General features: G+C 49.0%; 1 protein-coding gene across 1 annotated transcript; it reads right to left on the bottom strand.

Annotated features, from left to right (window-relative positions):
• Positions 1–1439: 1439 nt before the first annotated feature.
• P2RX4 (purinergic receptor P2X 4) lies at positions 1440–16927 on the bottom strand. The gene is made up of 12 exons (XM_044244304.1): positions 16759–16927; positions 13185–13332; positions 9949–10020; positions 9777–9849; positions 9249–9345; positions 6105–6185; positions 5860–6001; positions 5620–5756; positions 3144–3237; positions 2939–3004; positions 2533–2628; positions 1440–1905 (listed from the first exon to the last, which is right to left on the bottom strand). The coding sequence occupies exons 1-12, from the start codon at positions 16890–16892 to the stop codon at positions 1879–1881; spliced, it is 1167 nt and encodes a 388-aa protein (XP_044100239.1). The 5' UTR covers positions 16893–16927; the 3' UTR covers positions 1440–1878.
• Positions 16928–17209: the final 282 nt, after the last annotated feature.

Below are 17209 nucleotides of genomic sequence, written 5' to 3'. Positions count from 1 at the left end.
CTACAGGGTATGTATTTGTCCCATTTTATGGATCGTCCTCCCTAAACTCAGGTTCAGTTGTCCTGAGGGCTCCAACTTTCAGCAAACGCGGGGTTCTACAGAGCTTGGACTGTGGTTCTACAGAGCTCTGGACTACCGGTTTTCATGGCGTTTGGAGACTTTTAGAACGGATGCTTCCTCCAGGGTAGGGGCTGGGGGTTCTCTGCACTCCAGATGTGAATCTAGCCTACGGCTTTGCTCTCCTGGCCTTGGACCTTGGTTTTCTGTTATGAAGGGACAGCAGATGAAGTTTGAAAGCTCCTTATTCTGTCGTTGCAGGAATAGAACATTGGGATACTGGCCTTTAAGACTCCAAGAGCAGGTGTTCCTATTCAAAGACCCCACTGAGAATCTAATGAAAGCTAAAAAATGCACACAGGTGTGTCCCTTTGCAGAATTTTAGGAGTTCCAGAGACGCCCGGAAGCTGCTCCATAGGTGCAAAGGTGAAGGACCCCTACATAAGCAGCAGCACCAGGGAGGGCCAGCAAGGGGGGGGGGCCACAGGTGAATGCGGTGAGTAAAGTGAGCAGTCCCTTCCCCATCATTCACCGGAGCTGGCCTTAGCATTCCATCTGAGAAAAAGGGAGGCCAAAAGAGGTCTCCCCATTCCAGCAACTGTCGCGTCTTTGGCTGCAAAATGAAGGCCGGCCCTAAAAAATTCCAGCTCCGCTTGATCCATGTGTTCAAGCAAGCTTTCCCCGCCCCCCAAAAAAGGTAACACGAACCAGAGCTTTTTCAAAGGGGTTCAGTAAACATTTCCCGGCCCCCAAAGCAAGAAAAGCCCAGGTTTCATCCAGCAGAAGCAGGCACTTCTAAAATAAACGTTCCCTTCAGTACTTGGAAATGAATTCGTGATGGGGGGGGGCGGGCAAGCAGCTTGCTTTAAGGAGATCCTGAAGACTTATTGCAGAATTAAATCTGTGTGAAGGCGCAGCTCTAAATAACTTCATTAACATTTCAAACAAAGTAGGTGTAGGTGGTGCTGCTTGTGGCTGGAGACTTCTGGAAAGCAAAAGGGGAGGGGGAGAAGGATAGCCATGTACTTGTTGCCTTTTAAAATTGTGTCCTCCATAGTGTAGTACCACAATTTTAGGTAAAACAAACAAAAAACCAACAAAACAAAACAAAACAAAAAACCCCAAACACACGTACGGGTAAGATGAGTAGTCAGTACAGGACTAGATCTTGCAAGTTCTGTAGGAACCCAACCTGACCAAGATCAAAAATCTCAGGCCTTCAAGAGAATGTCGAAGCGGGGAGTACGCCTAAGCGCCAAACGCAGACTGCTTCGGGAAGTTTTTTCCTGAGCACAGTGAGCTGGGACAACAGATGGGTTTGCTTGTTGAGGTAAAAGGGAAGGGAGGAAAGTTCTAGTTCGTGCTATGAAACCACACAAAGATTGAGAAAAGTGTTTTAATGTTTGGTCCTTGACCACCGCAGCGTGCCTTTTCTCAAAGAACACACACTGTCTTGTGACAGCACGGACCGGAAGAGGAACCACAGCCCAGGCACAGCCCGCATCCAGCAGCCACACCCAGCAGTCCGTCCTTCCCTCATAAAGTGCTTGACCAGAGCCGCTGGGGCTCAGCTGGGAGCCGGACGAGGCTCCAGTGGCAGGAGCACCACTGCCCTTGGGCCAGAGGTCACCCCAACACCCCCAGGTTGCAGGGTGCTTTGCTCTGCACATCCTAAACACAAAACAGCTGGGTGACCATGTCGTTCTCGTGCAGTGGAGATGGATTCAGAATCTGAACTTTCTCTGAGGTGACACGGCAGCCTTTTCTCTCTCTTGGCTGTGCTCTGATGAGGGCCATGGGGAGCCCTAGTGTGGAGGAGCATCACTGGTCCATCTCACTGCCAAGACCCTGCAAAGAATGATAACGCTTATTGTTGACGGATACGCTTATGGATAAATGTACCCCCAGCACGTGCTGCACGCAGGTGAGTCTGGAGAATTCGGGGCGGGTGAGAGGCCTTTCGGGCACCCCTTCACAACTGAACATACTCAGATTAGTCCTTGAGCAGGGGGTCTCAAAGCATGGTGCCGACCTCTCTTGCTATGCGAGGCAAGTTTAAGTAGTGTGGGGTTTTGTCATAATATTCATTATCACGACTAACCTGAGACATCACTAATTAAGATGAGGCTAGATTTTTTTTTTTAAGGATTTTATTTATTAGAGAGTGCGTGTGAGTGAGAGCATGCACAAACGGGGGGAGAGGTGGAGAGGGAGAAGCAGGACCCCCCCCAGCTGAGAGCCCAATGTGGGGCTCCATCCCAGCACCCTGAGATCATGACCTGAGCCACGCGGGTGCCCCAAAACTAGATTTTAAAGAGTGATGGTCTAGAAGTCTAGAAGAAGGAGCACTGTGTGGCCACCTGGGTTGACCACATGCCCGGTAGCACCGCTGTGCTAGGGCCTCGCCCAGTACTCTGGGTGCTCACCACTGGCGGGAGAGAGGCAAGGTGCTGGGACCTTTAGGAGGGGACCTACCTGCTCATAATCCTCCACATACTTGTATTTCTTCTCCCGGTAGTAGTTTCTCTTCTTCATGCAGTAGAGGACAATGACGTCACAGAGCACCGTTGCCTGAGTGTGGCAGAGAGTGAGAGAATGAGCCGGGCAGGATGCTTCAGCCGGTTATTCTGTGCTTGTCCCTTCCCAGCAAAGCCCGGAATTTTCCAAGGAAAGGCAAGGCCCCAAGGGCTGTGGTCTTGGAGAAGGGAAGGTGAGGTAGGGCTGGGGGCAAGGGCAACAAGCCTAGATGGTCTATTCTAGAAACGAGTTTAGGGTCAAGGGGAAGCCCCAAGATGCAATGGAGGGTCTCGCCTTGCTGTGCTAACTACTGCTGCGGAGGCCCCCAGCCCTGGGGGGTGAAGGAGCAGTCTAAGTCACTCACCACCCCTAGGAGCGCCAAACCGGAGCCAATGTTGATCATGGTGGGGATGATGTCAAATTTCCCAGCCTGCAAAAGACAGGAGAAAAAGAAACAGTCGTGATAGAGGGCATGAGCAGATAAAAGGTGGGGAGAGGGCCCCCTTTCTGGCCAACCCAGAAGCCTGGGTCTCAGCCAGCGCCCCAAGAGGAGGGGGCGGCCAGGCTACCTTTCCAAACACTATGATGTCAAAGCGGATGCCATAGGCCTTGATGAGTGTGCGGTGTTCGGCCCCAGTCGGGTCACTGTAGTACTTGGCAAACCTAGAGGAGGAGGACAGGTGAGAAGCAGATGGGCACGGGGTAGGGACAGACAAGTGGCTGGATTCACCCTCTAGGTCCTGGATGGGGAATGTCAGAGCAGAACTTCCCAAGGCACTCTTAACGGATGACGCCTGAGCATCTTGAGGCCTCTCCCGGCCATTGTAGGTCACGAGTGAGGGCTGGGCTGTTGGCAGGGGTGTGCCAGGGTCCACGGGGCACCAGAAGAACTCTTTAGCATCACTGTCGCCTCCTACGAGCTGGAACCTCTGACTCTGAGTAGCCCCCATATCACAGCTGAGCCAAGGAGATCTGGCCACTGACAGAATGTGGCCTGTGAGCCCCAAACCCCAGGACTGCCCTGTGGGTGGGGGGCATGGGGCCGGCCATGAAACTTCACAAGCCTCACAAAATCTTCACTGGACATCTTTTTTAAAGAACCACTGACCCACTGATGGATAAATGAATTTTATCCATATTGTGTGGCATATCCACACAACAGAATACTATTTGGCCATAAAGAGAAAGTAATGATACATACTATAACACGGATGAACCTCAAAACAACAAAACACAATACTGAGTGAAAGAAGCCGGTCACAGAAGGCGACACTGTGATTCCACTTATAGGCAAGTCCAGAGAGACAGGAAGTAGACAGTGGTGGCAGGGACAGGTAGGAGGGAGGACAGAGGTGATGGCCGAAGGATACAGGGTTTCTCACTGAGGTGATGAAAATGTTCTAAAATTGTGGCGATAGTCTTAAAACTTCATGACTAAACACGATTCAGTCCCACACTTTAAGGGGATGAACTACGTATGGGAACTATTCTCAATAAAGCCATTAAAAAAAGCAAAACCTGACCAGGGGGAATGGAATGGTGGTGGGGGGCGGGGGGCACTGTTGAGCCATGAGGCCGTTTGCTGCCTGGTGTTATACAGGACATTGGTTCAGAGAAGCCTGAACTCATGGTCTATGATCGCTCCGGCTCAGGGCATCCACGTCCTGGTTGGGATTCGGGTGGGGCCTGATGCTAGTGGAGGTCGGGGGGTGGGGGCATCTGGTGATCATTCTGGTGAGGTCTCTCGTCAGCTTCTCTCTGCCTGAGGTTCTGACCCAAGCTTGAGGTTTTCCACAGTGGTTTCTAGAACTGTGTAACAGTAGAGATAGAGCAACACAAATCTAATTTTTCTCTTCGGGGCAAAAATTCAAATAGCTCCCCTAGTATCAGTGAGCCAAAGTGATAGCTGACTGCAGTTCCAGGCGGTTCTAAGATCACAGGTGTCTTTGATTGTTACATGTTACCACTAGAGGGAGACACGCGCAATACAAAAGCCCCTCAGACCTCCTTGGGTGGCCCCTGGCAGGGCTGCTTTGTTTAAGAGTGGCAAAATGCATGGAAGAGATCGTAGAGCACCCACAAAAATGTTCATGGCTAACGTTTTTGCTGCTTCAAGGAAGTGGTAGACCTGACCCTGGCCCCTTGGTCCTTCCATCAAATGATGGGCTCTTCTGGGTTGAACACTGTCACCCAGGGTTTGTACTCATCAGGAACTTGTAAACGTGAAATGCAAGTAGGGAAACAGGGTCTTTGCAGGTAGAAGGAGTTAAGTTGAGTTTGTACTGGATTAGCATGGACTCTGATTCCATATGACTGGTGTCCTATGAGGAGGGGACCCACAGAGATGTGCCCAGAGAGAAGAAGGCCATGTGACAAGGGTGGTGGAGATGGGAGTGATGGGTCTATGAGCCAAGAAACACCAAGAATCACAGGGCAACACCAGAATCTGAAGAGGCAAAAAAAAAAAAAAACCACCTTGATTTTGGGCCTCTGACCTCCAGATCTGTGAGAGAGTAACTTCCTGTTGTTTTAAGCCACCCACTTTGTGTAAGTCTGTTAAGGCAGCTCCAGGACACGTATATGGTACTTTCAGCAGGGAAATACCAGTGAAGGCCTTTCCTGAGGCTTAGACCTGTATCTTCCATACCCTGGAGATTCCAGGGGCAGACCTGGTCTTTGAGAAACTAATTCCTGGGTCTTTGGACCAGAGGATCACAAGCTCACCCACTCCTCAAAATCAGTGAGCAGAGGTCCTAGTTGAGGCTGGCTCCAGGAAGCTCCAGCAGCCAGGCTCTCTCGGCTGTTGTGCCAATTGTCTCAACATGATTTCTGAAGTAAGGGGCACAGGAGGCTTTCGGGGGCCAGGAAAGCACAGGTACGAGGCTCTGCTTGAACACTCTCCCTGGCACCTAGCCTTCCCACCTGCCCTTGGGCGGCTGAGCGAGTGCTGGTCTTCGAAGGGCAGGGACGGCCCACTGGGGAGTGATCCAGCTGCCGTCACTCCTGCCCCTACACAGGAGAACTGGGGCCCAAGCTCATGCCTACCTGAAATTGTAGCCAGGGGACACATTGTGGTCCACATCCCGGGTGTCCAGGCGACGGAAGGAGTACCTGGGCAAGCAGAGGGAGGAGGTTCTGTCCAGGTTACAGTTCCACTTGATCTGGATACCCATGATGCCTCCCTGTGGGTTGTGAGCAGAGAGAGCGAGCAAGCTTTCCTTGGGGCCTGTTCTAGAATGACGTGGGTTGAAGACTGCGTCAGAGAAGCCAGGGGCCTGTGCCTACCTCGATGGCCATGTCCTGGAAGCTGTGCCCTGCGCTCTCCACTATTTTGCCAAGACGGAATATGGGGCAGAAGGGATCTGTTACAGCGTCGTAAATACACGATTTGAGGTAGGTAGTGGTGATGTTGGGAAGAATATTCCTCCTAAAGTCAGGAAGAAGCAGAAATGAAGTGAGGAAAACCTCAAAGAAAAGCCAGAAGTCACTCTAAAACATTGGGGGTACTCACGCGGCCGGCCACCACTTACTTGCTGAAATTAAATTTCGGGTACCAGATGTTGTTCTTAACCAAAAGGGTGAAGTTTTCCGCAGCCTTTAAAAAAGCTGGTCTGAAAAAAAAAATTATAGTGTATTGTTAATAAAACACACATATAGGTATACTCACTTCCTTGGATAATATTTTTAAAAAGCACATGCACGTGTGTCTTACAATGTCATCTTCTCAAGGAAAAAAGTGAAACATCTTGAGCATTTTCTACTCTCTTCTGCATAACCACCAGGTCAGCAGGGGAGACTAAACCAAGCCTTTCCATTTCTTCCCCTCGTGCCTCTTCCTGAAGGCAGTGGGAGTTGAAGAGCCGGAGGAAGAGCTAAGCAGGGGTGGTGCCCAGTGGCCTCCCAGGGAAATTATTCGGCCTGCAGCTGGAGGGAGTTTCAGAGCTCACCTTCCTTAGGTGTTCTCGGCAATGCTCCACAGATCGGGTTTTTCAAGTCAAAGCAACGATAAATTCAACCACAGGGTGGATCCTGACCTCATCTCCAAAGTACATAAAAATCACATGTCTGTTGGTGCACGGCCTTGACTCTGAAGGGCCACGTCAGCTCCGGGCTGACAGTACAAGCTGCTTCTGTCTCCAAGGGGACCCCACTTCTCTGGTTGGCTTCTATAGGAGAATCTGGTGCTGTACGCAGACCCCTCTGTGTGTGTCTTGGGGGGGGCACCCCTGATCCAGGTGGAATCTTGGAGTTATAAACAGAACCAACAGTCTTCTCAACCCTGAGACAGAAGCAAGGCCACACAGCAAAGAGAGCCCAACTTGTCAGTGCTGATGCCAAGAAAGGCCCTGACCAAGGCACTTTTCCCAGGGCTTCAAATCCCCTCATTCCTGTATCCAGAGGGATGTTAACTACTGCTAGTTTTTCCAACCACTATCATTCCCTATACTATAACTTTCCCCCACATCTGTCTACCTCATGTGCAAAACTTTTTTTTTTTAAAGATTTTATTTGTTTATTTGACAGAGAGAGAGATCACAAGTAGATGGAGAGGAAGGCAGAGAGAGAGAGAGAGAGGGAAGCAGGCTCCCTGCCGAGCAGAGAGCCCGATGTGGGACTCGATCCCAGGACCCTGAGATCATGACCTGAGCCGAAGGCAGCGGCCTAACCCACTGAGCCACCCAGGCGCCCAAAACTTTTTTTTTTTTTTTAAAGATTTTTATTTTTAAGTAATCTCCACACCCAATGTGGGGGTTCAAACTCATAACCCCGAGATCAAGAGCTGCCCACTCTACCCCTGAGCCAGGCAGGTGCCCCTCATATGCAATACTTCTAAGGCTGATTCACTGTTTAAAAAAAAAAAAAAAAAAAAAGGTGAAATTCACATAATGTAAGATTAACCATCTTAAAGTGTTTAATTCGTTGGCATTAAACACATTCAGGATGTGCAACCATCTCCACCATCTGGTTCTAGAACATTTCCATCACCCCCAAAGGAAACTCTGTACCCATTTAACAGCGGCTATCTATTCTCCCTTCCCCCCTGCCTTTGGGAACCACTCATCGACTTTCTCTAGATTCGTCTACTCTGGATCTTTCTGATAAATGGAATCATACAGTATGTGGCCTTTTGTGTCTGGCTTCTTTCACTTAGTACTCCATTTTCCAGGTTCATCCATATTGTAGCATGTAACACTTCATTTTTTAATAAAGATTTATTTATATATCTATATCTATATATCCATTCCCCATAATGTCTTTGGACTCTGGAGTACATTTCACACAGAGCATTTTTCTTGGATCCAGACACATTCTGAGTGCTCAAAAGCCATCCATGGCCAGTGGCACTGATGTTAGGGAGCACAGCTCTCTAAAATGAAAAGATCCTTTCTAAAAGGAGGATCTAAAATATCCTCCTTAAAAGGAAAGATCCTTTCCACCTCAAAAATCCTAGATTCCTTTTCTTTTTGTGTTTCCTTCCCCAGTCTGAGCTGCTGCCCTCAGCAGTCTTGCAACCAGAGGCTCTCATCCATTTCTTCTCTTGCAGCACAGCCAGGAGAGGGTTCATGGGGCTCCCTACGCCCCTGGCCTCATCCAGGCCTCAGTCTGAACTCTGGGTAAGGAATGCTGAAGTTGCAAGCGGTTCTGGGAGCGCAACCTCTAACCCCCTACCCCAGTCAAAGCAGAGCCAATTACTACTGGGCAGAATGTTTTATTTTAGGGCACCCCTGAACCTCCTCTACTTAATAGAACACACTTCAGTGGACATGAATTATTTTCTGGCCCAGCCTCTGCTTCCTTCTTTTCTGGTAACAGAACCCCCAATTTCCTTTGGAAGCCCCATCTCACTACTCTCAGGGGGTGTTCGTTGGGTGGGACTGAGTCCGCCTTAGCTCCAGGGAGGGGCAGGTGACTTGGCCTGAGATGATTAGCAAAATCCACATTCCTTGGGGCGCCTGGGTGGCTCAGTGGGTTAAGGCCTCTGCCTTCGGCTCAGGTCATGATCCCAAGGTTCTGGGATCGAGCCCCACATCGGGCTCTTTGCTCAGCAGGGAGCCTGCTTCCTCCTCTCTCTCTGCCTGCCTCTCTGCCTACTTGTGATCTCTGTCTGTCAAATAAATAAATAAAATCTTAAAAAAAAAAAAGGAAAAAAAAATCCACATTCCAGCCACAGTGACGGGCTGTGGGATGTGTTTGAAGACGTGATGATGGACAGATCTAGAACCTCAATGGACAGCTGGACTGGGAGGCTTGGGGGAATGTCAGTCCAAAGGCAGCTCTGGGGACTACACCATGAGTCCTGCGAAGGAAGCCAATACGAGGCGAAGCAGAGTCAAAATCTGGAGACTCAATCTGTCCTTTGAGCCTCAGGTCTAGTCGTGCTGGGATCTTCCTAGTTCGTTAAACCATAAACTGGCCCTGCTATGTGTGTGTCATGGGTAAGGCACTGAGAACTGTTTCCTGGAGTTACTCGAAACCAACAGAGTCCAGACATAGGAATCAATCATCTGCACTCCTATGACAAGTGACAAACACCGTGGCCCACCACGCTACGCTAGACAACTCTAGCGGTTGTCTGTGGTCCCCGCCCTGGGGAAGCCTGACTCCGCACAGACACCAAGAGCACAACACACAAAGCTTAACTCCCCAGCCATCTTCCCTCGGGTAGGACTCACTCGGGCACGTGTGTGTCATTCTCCACTGGGCACCAGGCTGCCACCTCGCATGTCTTCATAGTCTCATTGAACGGCACACATCTTCCTGTTGCGATTCCTGCAGGGGCAAGGGGGACCCAGGTCCGCAGGGGTCTCCTGTTTCCTACTTCGCAAGGTACAGAGTGGGAGCACCACCCCAGCGTTCTGTGCAATCAATCCTGAGCTATTCCAACTCTGGGGTTTATACAGTTTCCAGAAATGAGAGGAAAATTGTTGCCTGAGTCTAGGAGCAGGGTAAGGGCAGTGCCAAGCCACAGCACAGGGCAAGATCTGGGATGATGGCTTCTGGGGCATAGGTGACAGGTGAAGGTCGAGAAGATCCTGGGTCCCTAATCTGAACACCAGGCTTCCTTAGGGTCTTGTGGAGGAATTGGGGAATGTGGGAGATTTCTCTGTCCTGAGAGAAGCCCCACAGGGGAGGCCATCTGGTCAGGGGCTGCCTGTCCCAGGCTAAGTGTCTGCTGTGGGGTCACAGCTACGTGCTCATACCGCTGCTGTGGGTGCCCGAAGAGCCAGCAACACAGTTGGCATCTGAATTACAAATAGTGGTCTTATCCGGAAGCTGGAAAAAGAAGAAAGCAGGACAACAAATTCCTTGTGGTCAGTCAGGTGTGAGGACAGGGGCCTGAGGCCTGAGGCTCATCCCTGAGAAGCTGCCTACCTCAGGACAGAAGCCCTGGCTCTGGTTCTTGGTGATGATCATGTTGGTCATGACGAAGAGGGAGTTTTCCTCCTGTAGAGGGGAGACAGCATCATTCCGTTACCTTCAGAGGAAACCAGCCGAGCCACGAAGAATGCCAGTCATTCATTTCATAGAACAGCACTTCTCACTTCTCCCACATGCCATGTCGAGAACAATTTAAAAAATGATTTTTGATCTCTTGTTCTCTGAGAGCTTATAATCCAACTAAAGACAGGATTCAAATAAATACTTGTACCCAGTTCCCCCTGATCTCCAGAGGATGCCTGAAACTGCGGATAGAACCCGACCCTACATACGCTCCCTCTTTCCTGAGACGCACATACCCGGTGATAAAGTTAAATTATACATTAGACACAGTAAGAGGTTAACAACAATGACTGATGCTAGAATAGAACAATTAGAGTAATCTGCTATAACAGTTACATGAAATAGAGCCCCTCTCTCTCAAAAGACCTATTGTGCTGTACTCATCCTTCTTCGTGTGATGAGAAAATGGCTGCGTGGTGAGGGGAAGGGAGGCGAGGAGGCAGCGTGGGCCACTACTGACCTGAGGACAGGTCAGGAGAGGAGCAAGTATTTCTGGCCTGCAGTTGTCTATAGGCAACTGAACCCGTGGGGGTGCGGCCTACTGCTCACATATGTTCACGGTGGCATTATTCATAGTGACCCAAAGGTGGAACCAACCCAAATGTCTGGTGACAGATGAATGGGTAAACAGTCTGTGTTTATCTATACCTGTGCGTGTACCTATAATGGAACATGACCCAGCCATAAATAGGAATGGAGCCCTGACACACGTTGTAACGTGGAGGAACGTTGAAGCTACGACGCTAAGTCAAAGAAGCTGGACACGGTAAGGCGGACACATTGCATGATTTGATTGTTATGAGGTTTCCATAGAGACACAAAGTAGACGAGTGGTGACCCTGGAACTGGAAGGAGGGGATAGTTGCATCGTGAATGTACTAAGTGCCGCGGGATTTTCCAATCTGAAATAGTTAATATTATGACATATGAATTTCACCTCCGTGGAAATGGAGATGTCGATCACCTGAGGTGGTTCCTTAATCAAAATTGGTTTGTTGAGGGAAAAGAGCCAACAGGTACGCAAAACAGCCTCCGCCAAGCAGGTCACCTCCGAGGGATAAAAATACAAGACCACCGGGCGCCTGGGTGGCTCAGTGGGTTGAGCCGCTGCCTTCGGCTCGGGTCATGATCTCAGGGTCCTGGGACCGAGTCCCGCGTCGGGCTCTCTGCTCAGCGGGGGGCCTGCTTCCTCCTCTCTCTCTCTCTGCCTGCCTCTCTGCCTACTTGTGATCTCTCTCTCTGTCAAATAAATAAATAAAATCTTAAAAAAAAAAAAATACAAGACCACCAAAGTCGCAAATTTGGCTGGTTTTCTTTCCTAACTGAAATTAAGTTAATAAAACATTCTAGAGAAGACCCAGTCAGGGTCAGTAACTGGCACTTCTCTCTTTGAGAAGGTTCTGTTTTCTCCTCCCAGGAAGGTGCCAAATGGTTGATTTAAAGTTTCTGGAGCGCAAGTTCACTGGGGATGAGACTAAAGAGTTGGTCGCTAAGGACCTTCCAACTCCAGGAGTACAAGACAAAGACGCCCCAAAATTCTAGGTGGACCTCCCCCTCACTGAGCCATGACATTCTAAAATGAAATGCCAGAAGCTTTCTCTCAGCATCTCAGACTCCGGGAAGAGTGGAGTTAGCCCCGTGAGCCATCTGGGGGATCAGGGTAACTCAAGGATCAAAGCGTCTGTAGACATCTTCCCAGGTTTGATGAGGTAGAAGCTCTGGAAATGGCTGGCATTTTCCAAAGAGAGGCCTAGAACAAGCCATGCTGGAAGACAAGGAAATGACCCCAAAAGGAAGCTTGAGGATGTGGCACGATGCCTGAGTCTCTCTCCTGGCAGCCCCGTCAGGGTCCTTGGTGTTTCCGCAGACACACGCTCTTCACCTGGTGTTACAGAAGGCTGTTCCTGTGACTCCCGAGATAGATGTGAACGATTCAGTAGGCTTTACTGTTTTTTCCTATTTCTTCTCTATTTTAAGCTTAGGGAAACTTCAGTCGGGAGATGAGCCAAGTAGAAGGGGGGCAAACAGATGTTCCATCTCCGGAGAAGCAGGAGGCTGTTGTGAAAGCTCATGAAGGGAGCTCTGGGGCGCTCAAGGAGCACTGGGCCAGAGCTGAGCTGGGAGGCGGGGCTGCTGCCCGTTCCTTTCCCCCTGAGGGGCAGAAGCTGTGGGCCCACACTCTGCCTTGGTCCCAGTGAACAGACTGAGGGTGATGACCCCAGAGCTCGGCAGGCCAAGGCCATGGCTTCATAGGAAGCAGTGATCTCCCTGTTGACACAGGTGCGTGCCAATAGGACCACCCACCTCCAGCAAACTACAAATCCCCTCTTCCATTTGACCTTCATTGCTCATTCGCTCAGTCTTCCCTCTGGGAAGCCCGCAAAACCCTTCTCTTGAGAAGGCAGGGGCAAGACACAGTTGAAGAAAGAGTTTCTGAAGTCCTTGTTTTCTCCAGCCAAGCTCTGAACCAAGAGAGATCTGGCCACCCCAGTCACCCTAGCCCGGGGGCCATCTGGAGGGAAATGGCAGGGTCTGCTGTGGACCACAATCATTACTATAGCTAAAGAGAGTCAATATTACTTGAAGCTTTGTGGGTTAACAGACTGGATACTATGATGCTGTATCAAATGCTTTCTTCCCTTCTCCTTTGTTTCTGATGAAATCCTATGTGGGTATGTCTGTTCCCTTCTGGTTTGGCTTTGGTCTCCCAATTACTAACTAACTTTCTACACTGTCTGATTTATCTTGTGGGCTAACAACAATAAAGCACATACGAATGTGAAAAGGCAATATTTCCACCTGAATTCTTCCCAGGATTTAAAATATTTGCTTTTCCATCTTTGGGGCTTGAGACAGACTGAGATGTCTGCGTCTAAGCCAGCCATGATTTAAAGCAAAAAAAACAAGGCTGGGTGAATATTGCTTATTAGACCTTAAGGCAGAATGAGATTCTTCTGCACTGCTTTCTCGGACTAAGACAATTAGTCTGGGCCCTGGTGATATTAGAACTCTGCCAATTATTAATCAAGAGTGCAAAGTCTATAAAGGGAACGGAGCTAATCAGAAGTTTTGGTGTTATTAGACAGAAGCCACGGTGAGAGTCATACCTGAGCTGGAATCACATAATCTGCCACATCCCAGACCCGGAATCCAAGTGTAGAAGTGTTGGTTACAGTCACGCCTTTGGCTTTGGTAGTAACTGAGCTGACCACAGAATCTGTTTCCTGGTAGCCTTTTTCCCACACAAACACCCACCTACAAAATAGAACAGGCCCCTTAAATTGCCATTAGAATTCTGGAAATTTGAACTGATGCTAGGGAGCCTCTGATAGCCAAAGGCTGACAGTATAACATTCACTTATCACATGACTTTGCAAAACTGCTTGAACTTGGGAGACTCCATTTCTACTTCTGCAAAATGGGTGTAAAACTCAAACCATAGGGTGGTTTGTTGGAGATAAATGAGATGACACAGGTAAAGCACTTGGCACAGTGACCAGCACAAAGAAAGTACTCATGCTGTCTTTATTAGACATCTGAGCACTTTCAACACACTATGACCTGCAGAATTACCCAGAGATGATAAAAATTATGGTAATAGTTACCATTTGAGTGTTTTCAGGTGCCAAGTACTGATCCAAGCTCTATATATGCATTAACTAACTTAATCCTGACTACTTTATAAGGTAGATATCGTTATTATTCTCTAGTTTTACAGAGGAGGAAACAGACACAGAGTTAAGTCACTCACCCAAGGTCACACAGCTAGTGAATGACAAAGTCAGCATATAAACTCATGTCTTTTACCTCTGAAGCCTCTTTTCTTGCCTTGTATGTTATACTCCCTCTAGAAAAAGAAAATCTCCCTGCTCAAGTGATTTTAAACTTGTTTTTTACTTTTTCTCCAAGAATTCAGGTCACATGTATGCTTCTCTTCTCTGGGAAGAATTGGGAGGCATTACAACCAGTCTGAATAATTAAAAAATCTAAAGGCATTAGCGCATAGTGGTTAGGACACTGGAACACAAACGGAAGCCAGCGATTACGGTTCATTTCTCAACTGCACCATTAATCAGGCATAACTTTGGCCAAGCTGTTTAATTTCTCTATGCCTCAGTTTTTCCCATCAATAAGATGGAAATGATAATAGGATTTCACAGGGTAGTTGTGAGGTTAAATGAGTTTTGCATATCAGATGTTTAGAACAATGTTTATGTTGCCATTGTAGACTGAAATTGGCCATGACTGGAGTATTTACAACATGGAAATTGGCCAATGCTATAAATCAGAACTCCTTCCTGCCAGCTGTTATTAAACACCTATCAGCAACTATTACTGTTGCTATTATTTCTAGAAAAAAGAAACAAGCATCCTTCTCCTCTCCTTATAAGCCCTAGCTGCTGAGATTTCAAAAAAATCACTGGTTTTGGTTACTTATAAGTTAGTCTGGTCTGAGCAGTCTCTATATTGTCCATCCTAGAGACAGCCTTTAAGGCCTTTTCTTCAGGGGTTCCAGGAGTTTAGCCTCAATATAAGATTTCACTTAAGTCTATTCAGGCACACAGAAACTTAGGGCAGGAAGGTTTCTATTATTTTACCATAGTGTGCAGTGAGTTGCTACAGCAGAGACACATGGTTTTACGGGAATCATTATGTTATTACCTATTTACTCATATGACAGATAACAGAATTAGATAATGGAGAAATGCATGTTTAGTCTAAGATGAATTGGATTAGGAAGATTTGAGATGAGTTAAAGAAAGAAAGAAAGAAAGAAAGAATCCCTCAGGTTCTGATCCTGAGTCGGTTTTGATCACAGGAAGATGGATAAATGCAAAGCATTTACTGCTTTATAGATCCTCATGATCAAAGTAGCAAACACTCCAGGACCCCTAGAAAGCTGTGCTACCCAGCAGAAACAGAACACAAGCCACATACATAGTGTACTTTCTAGTGGCCATGTTAAAAAGAAAAATAGATAAAATTAATTTTAGTGATAGATTTTATGTTATCCAGTATATCCAAAACATTTTAACATGTTGTCGATGTAAGATGTATTAATGCAATATTTTAATTTTTTGGTTGTCTTACACTATGTTTTTGAAATCTGGTGTGTATGTTACGGTGATAGAGCATCTTGATTTGGAGTAGGTACATTTCAAGACCTCAACAGCTGCAGATGACTAGGGGCTACTGTATCATACAGTGCAGCCAGACACTTCCTGTAGTCTAGAACTTTAAAGATACCCTGAGATAGAGTTAAACTAATCCTCCCCCTAGTATCAAAAGCCAAGAGGAAATAGCTGGGAGCCTTTCATTCTAAATACTTCCAATCTGACCCAGCAATGCGAGTTTAGTTAACCAGTTAGTTAGTTGCAGGTCTCAAAATTTAAGGGGGCATCACAATCACTGGGGGGCAAGAAGTTGTTGGTGGTGGTACTTAACGAGACTCACTAAATCCAAACCTGGGAGTAGGCAAGGTGGTTCTGGTGTACAGCGCATAGGTGTGGGAAGCCATTTCACTGAATCCTCTTGAACTCAACCACTGCTGGGCTGATGGTGTTAGAAGCCATACCGGCCTGATGATGTGAATTCCGTGGACAGTGTTAACATTCCAAGCCCTGCCCCAGGGTGGAGGACCTGTTACTTCATACAGTTCCTCAGGTGAGTCTTTTGTGATCAGGAAGGTTTAGGAAACACTAGGACATTGGTTCTCAAACTGCTCCCCATCAGAATCGCTTGGGGAGTCAGTCATACTCCATAGCCAATTAAATGAGAAGGTCTGGGGATGGGAGTCAGCAATCAGTACTTTTAAAAGATTCCCCAAGTTTCTAATGCGCAGCTGGGGACCACAGCATTAAGCCTTTTAAGAAAAGGAATGCCAGAGCAAGTAACATCTGTCAGCTCAGCAGCTCTAGACACCATTAACACCCCAGGTGGATCTTGAAAGTGGGCCCAGTTAATTTCTACCTCCTCTCGAGTTTCATTAAATTGTAACGGGTGCACTCAATTAAAATTAAGAATTTGGTGAGGGGACAGAAGGTGGCAGGATATATGAAAATATAAGAGGGCAGCATAGGGAACGATGAAGGGAAGGAAGGTACCTAAACAAAAAACCCTAAGAACGCCACAAAACGAAGTGAACTAACTTTATGTGTTTTTTAGAGTGTGACCTCTTCATCATCTTGGGTTACCACGCGATACTTAAAGGAAAGGGCCGGAAGCCACTGGCCCAAAAGGACCCAAACGGAAAGTCCAAGCCTTGGTTTCTGTGTGTAGATCATCAGAATGGGAAGTGAAGAGCAAAGACTGAAACGTTAAGGGTAAAGCCAAAGGACAGCGTGGAGCAACTCAGGGAACAAGAAGCAAGAAGGGTGAGGATGAAGGTCTAGGCAGGCTTTGCTCTGAAAATGCACAGTCTCAAAGCAGTCCGCTTTGCGGGAGCTCGGCCCACCGCCCGGCCCGCCCGGCCCTCCCGGGACCAAGATCCGGGGAGGCGTAGTCATCCGCCTCTGGTGGCCGCCCCCCGGACAGCGCCTGGAGGCCGCCTGCGGGGCTCGCCCGGTGACCTAGGCCAAGAGCAGCATGTGCACGGCCGGGACCCAGAAGGGGAGTTCCTGGCCGTCGCGACTAGTCCGGACCCCCGAACCCCTCGGGGACCGCGCCCGCGGCCGCGCTCACCCGATGACGTAGGCCAAGATGAGCAGCTGCACGGCCCTGTTCATGAGCCCCACTTTACGGCTGCGGATGAGCACGATGCGCGGCGTGTCGTACTCGAACAGGAAAGAGGCCAGCCCCACGCACCAGCCCGCCATGGCCCGCTGCCGCCGTGCCGGCCGGCCCCGCGCTCTGCGCCCGGCGGCCCGGCCCGCCGCCTGCTACGCGCGCCCGGGAGCTCCGCCCAGGCGGCCGGCGGCCCGCGACGCCGCTACTCGTGTGGGAGGGCCCGGAAGGAGGCGGCGCTGAGTCTCGGGGCGGGGGCCCGGCGGAGGCGACGTTCCCCTCGGGTACGAGAGGCTTTCCCGGGGGGTGTGGGACCCGTGAGGAGGGAGTGACCTCGTCAGTAGGCTGGCGAGAACCAGCCACCCCCGCAGATTGCATTGGCTCCACCAGAAAGGGGTGACCTCCTCCC

Source organism: Neovison vison, chromosome 3 (assembly GCF_020171115.1).
Source record: "Neovison vison isolate M4711 chromosome 3, ASM_NN_V1, whole genome shotgun sequence".
Taxonomy (NCBI): Eukaryota; Metazoa; Chordata; class Mammalia; order Carnivora; family Mustelidae; genus Neogale; species Neogale vison.
This window is presented reverse-complemented; position numbering and strand designations above follow the sequence as displayed.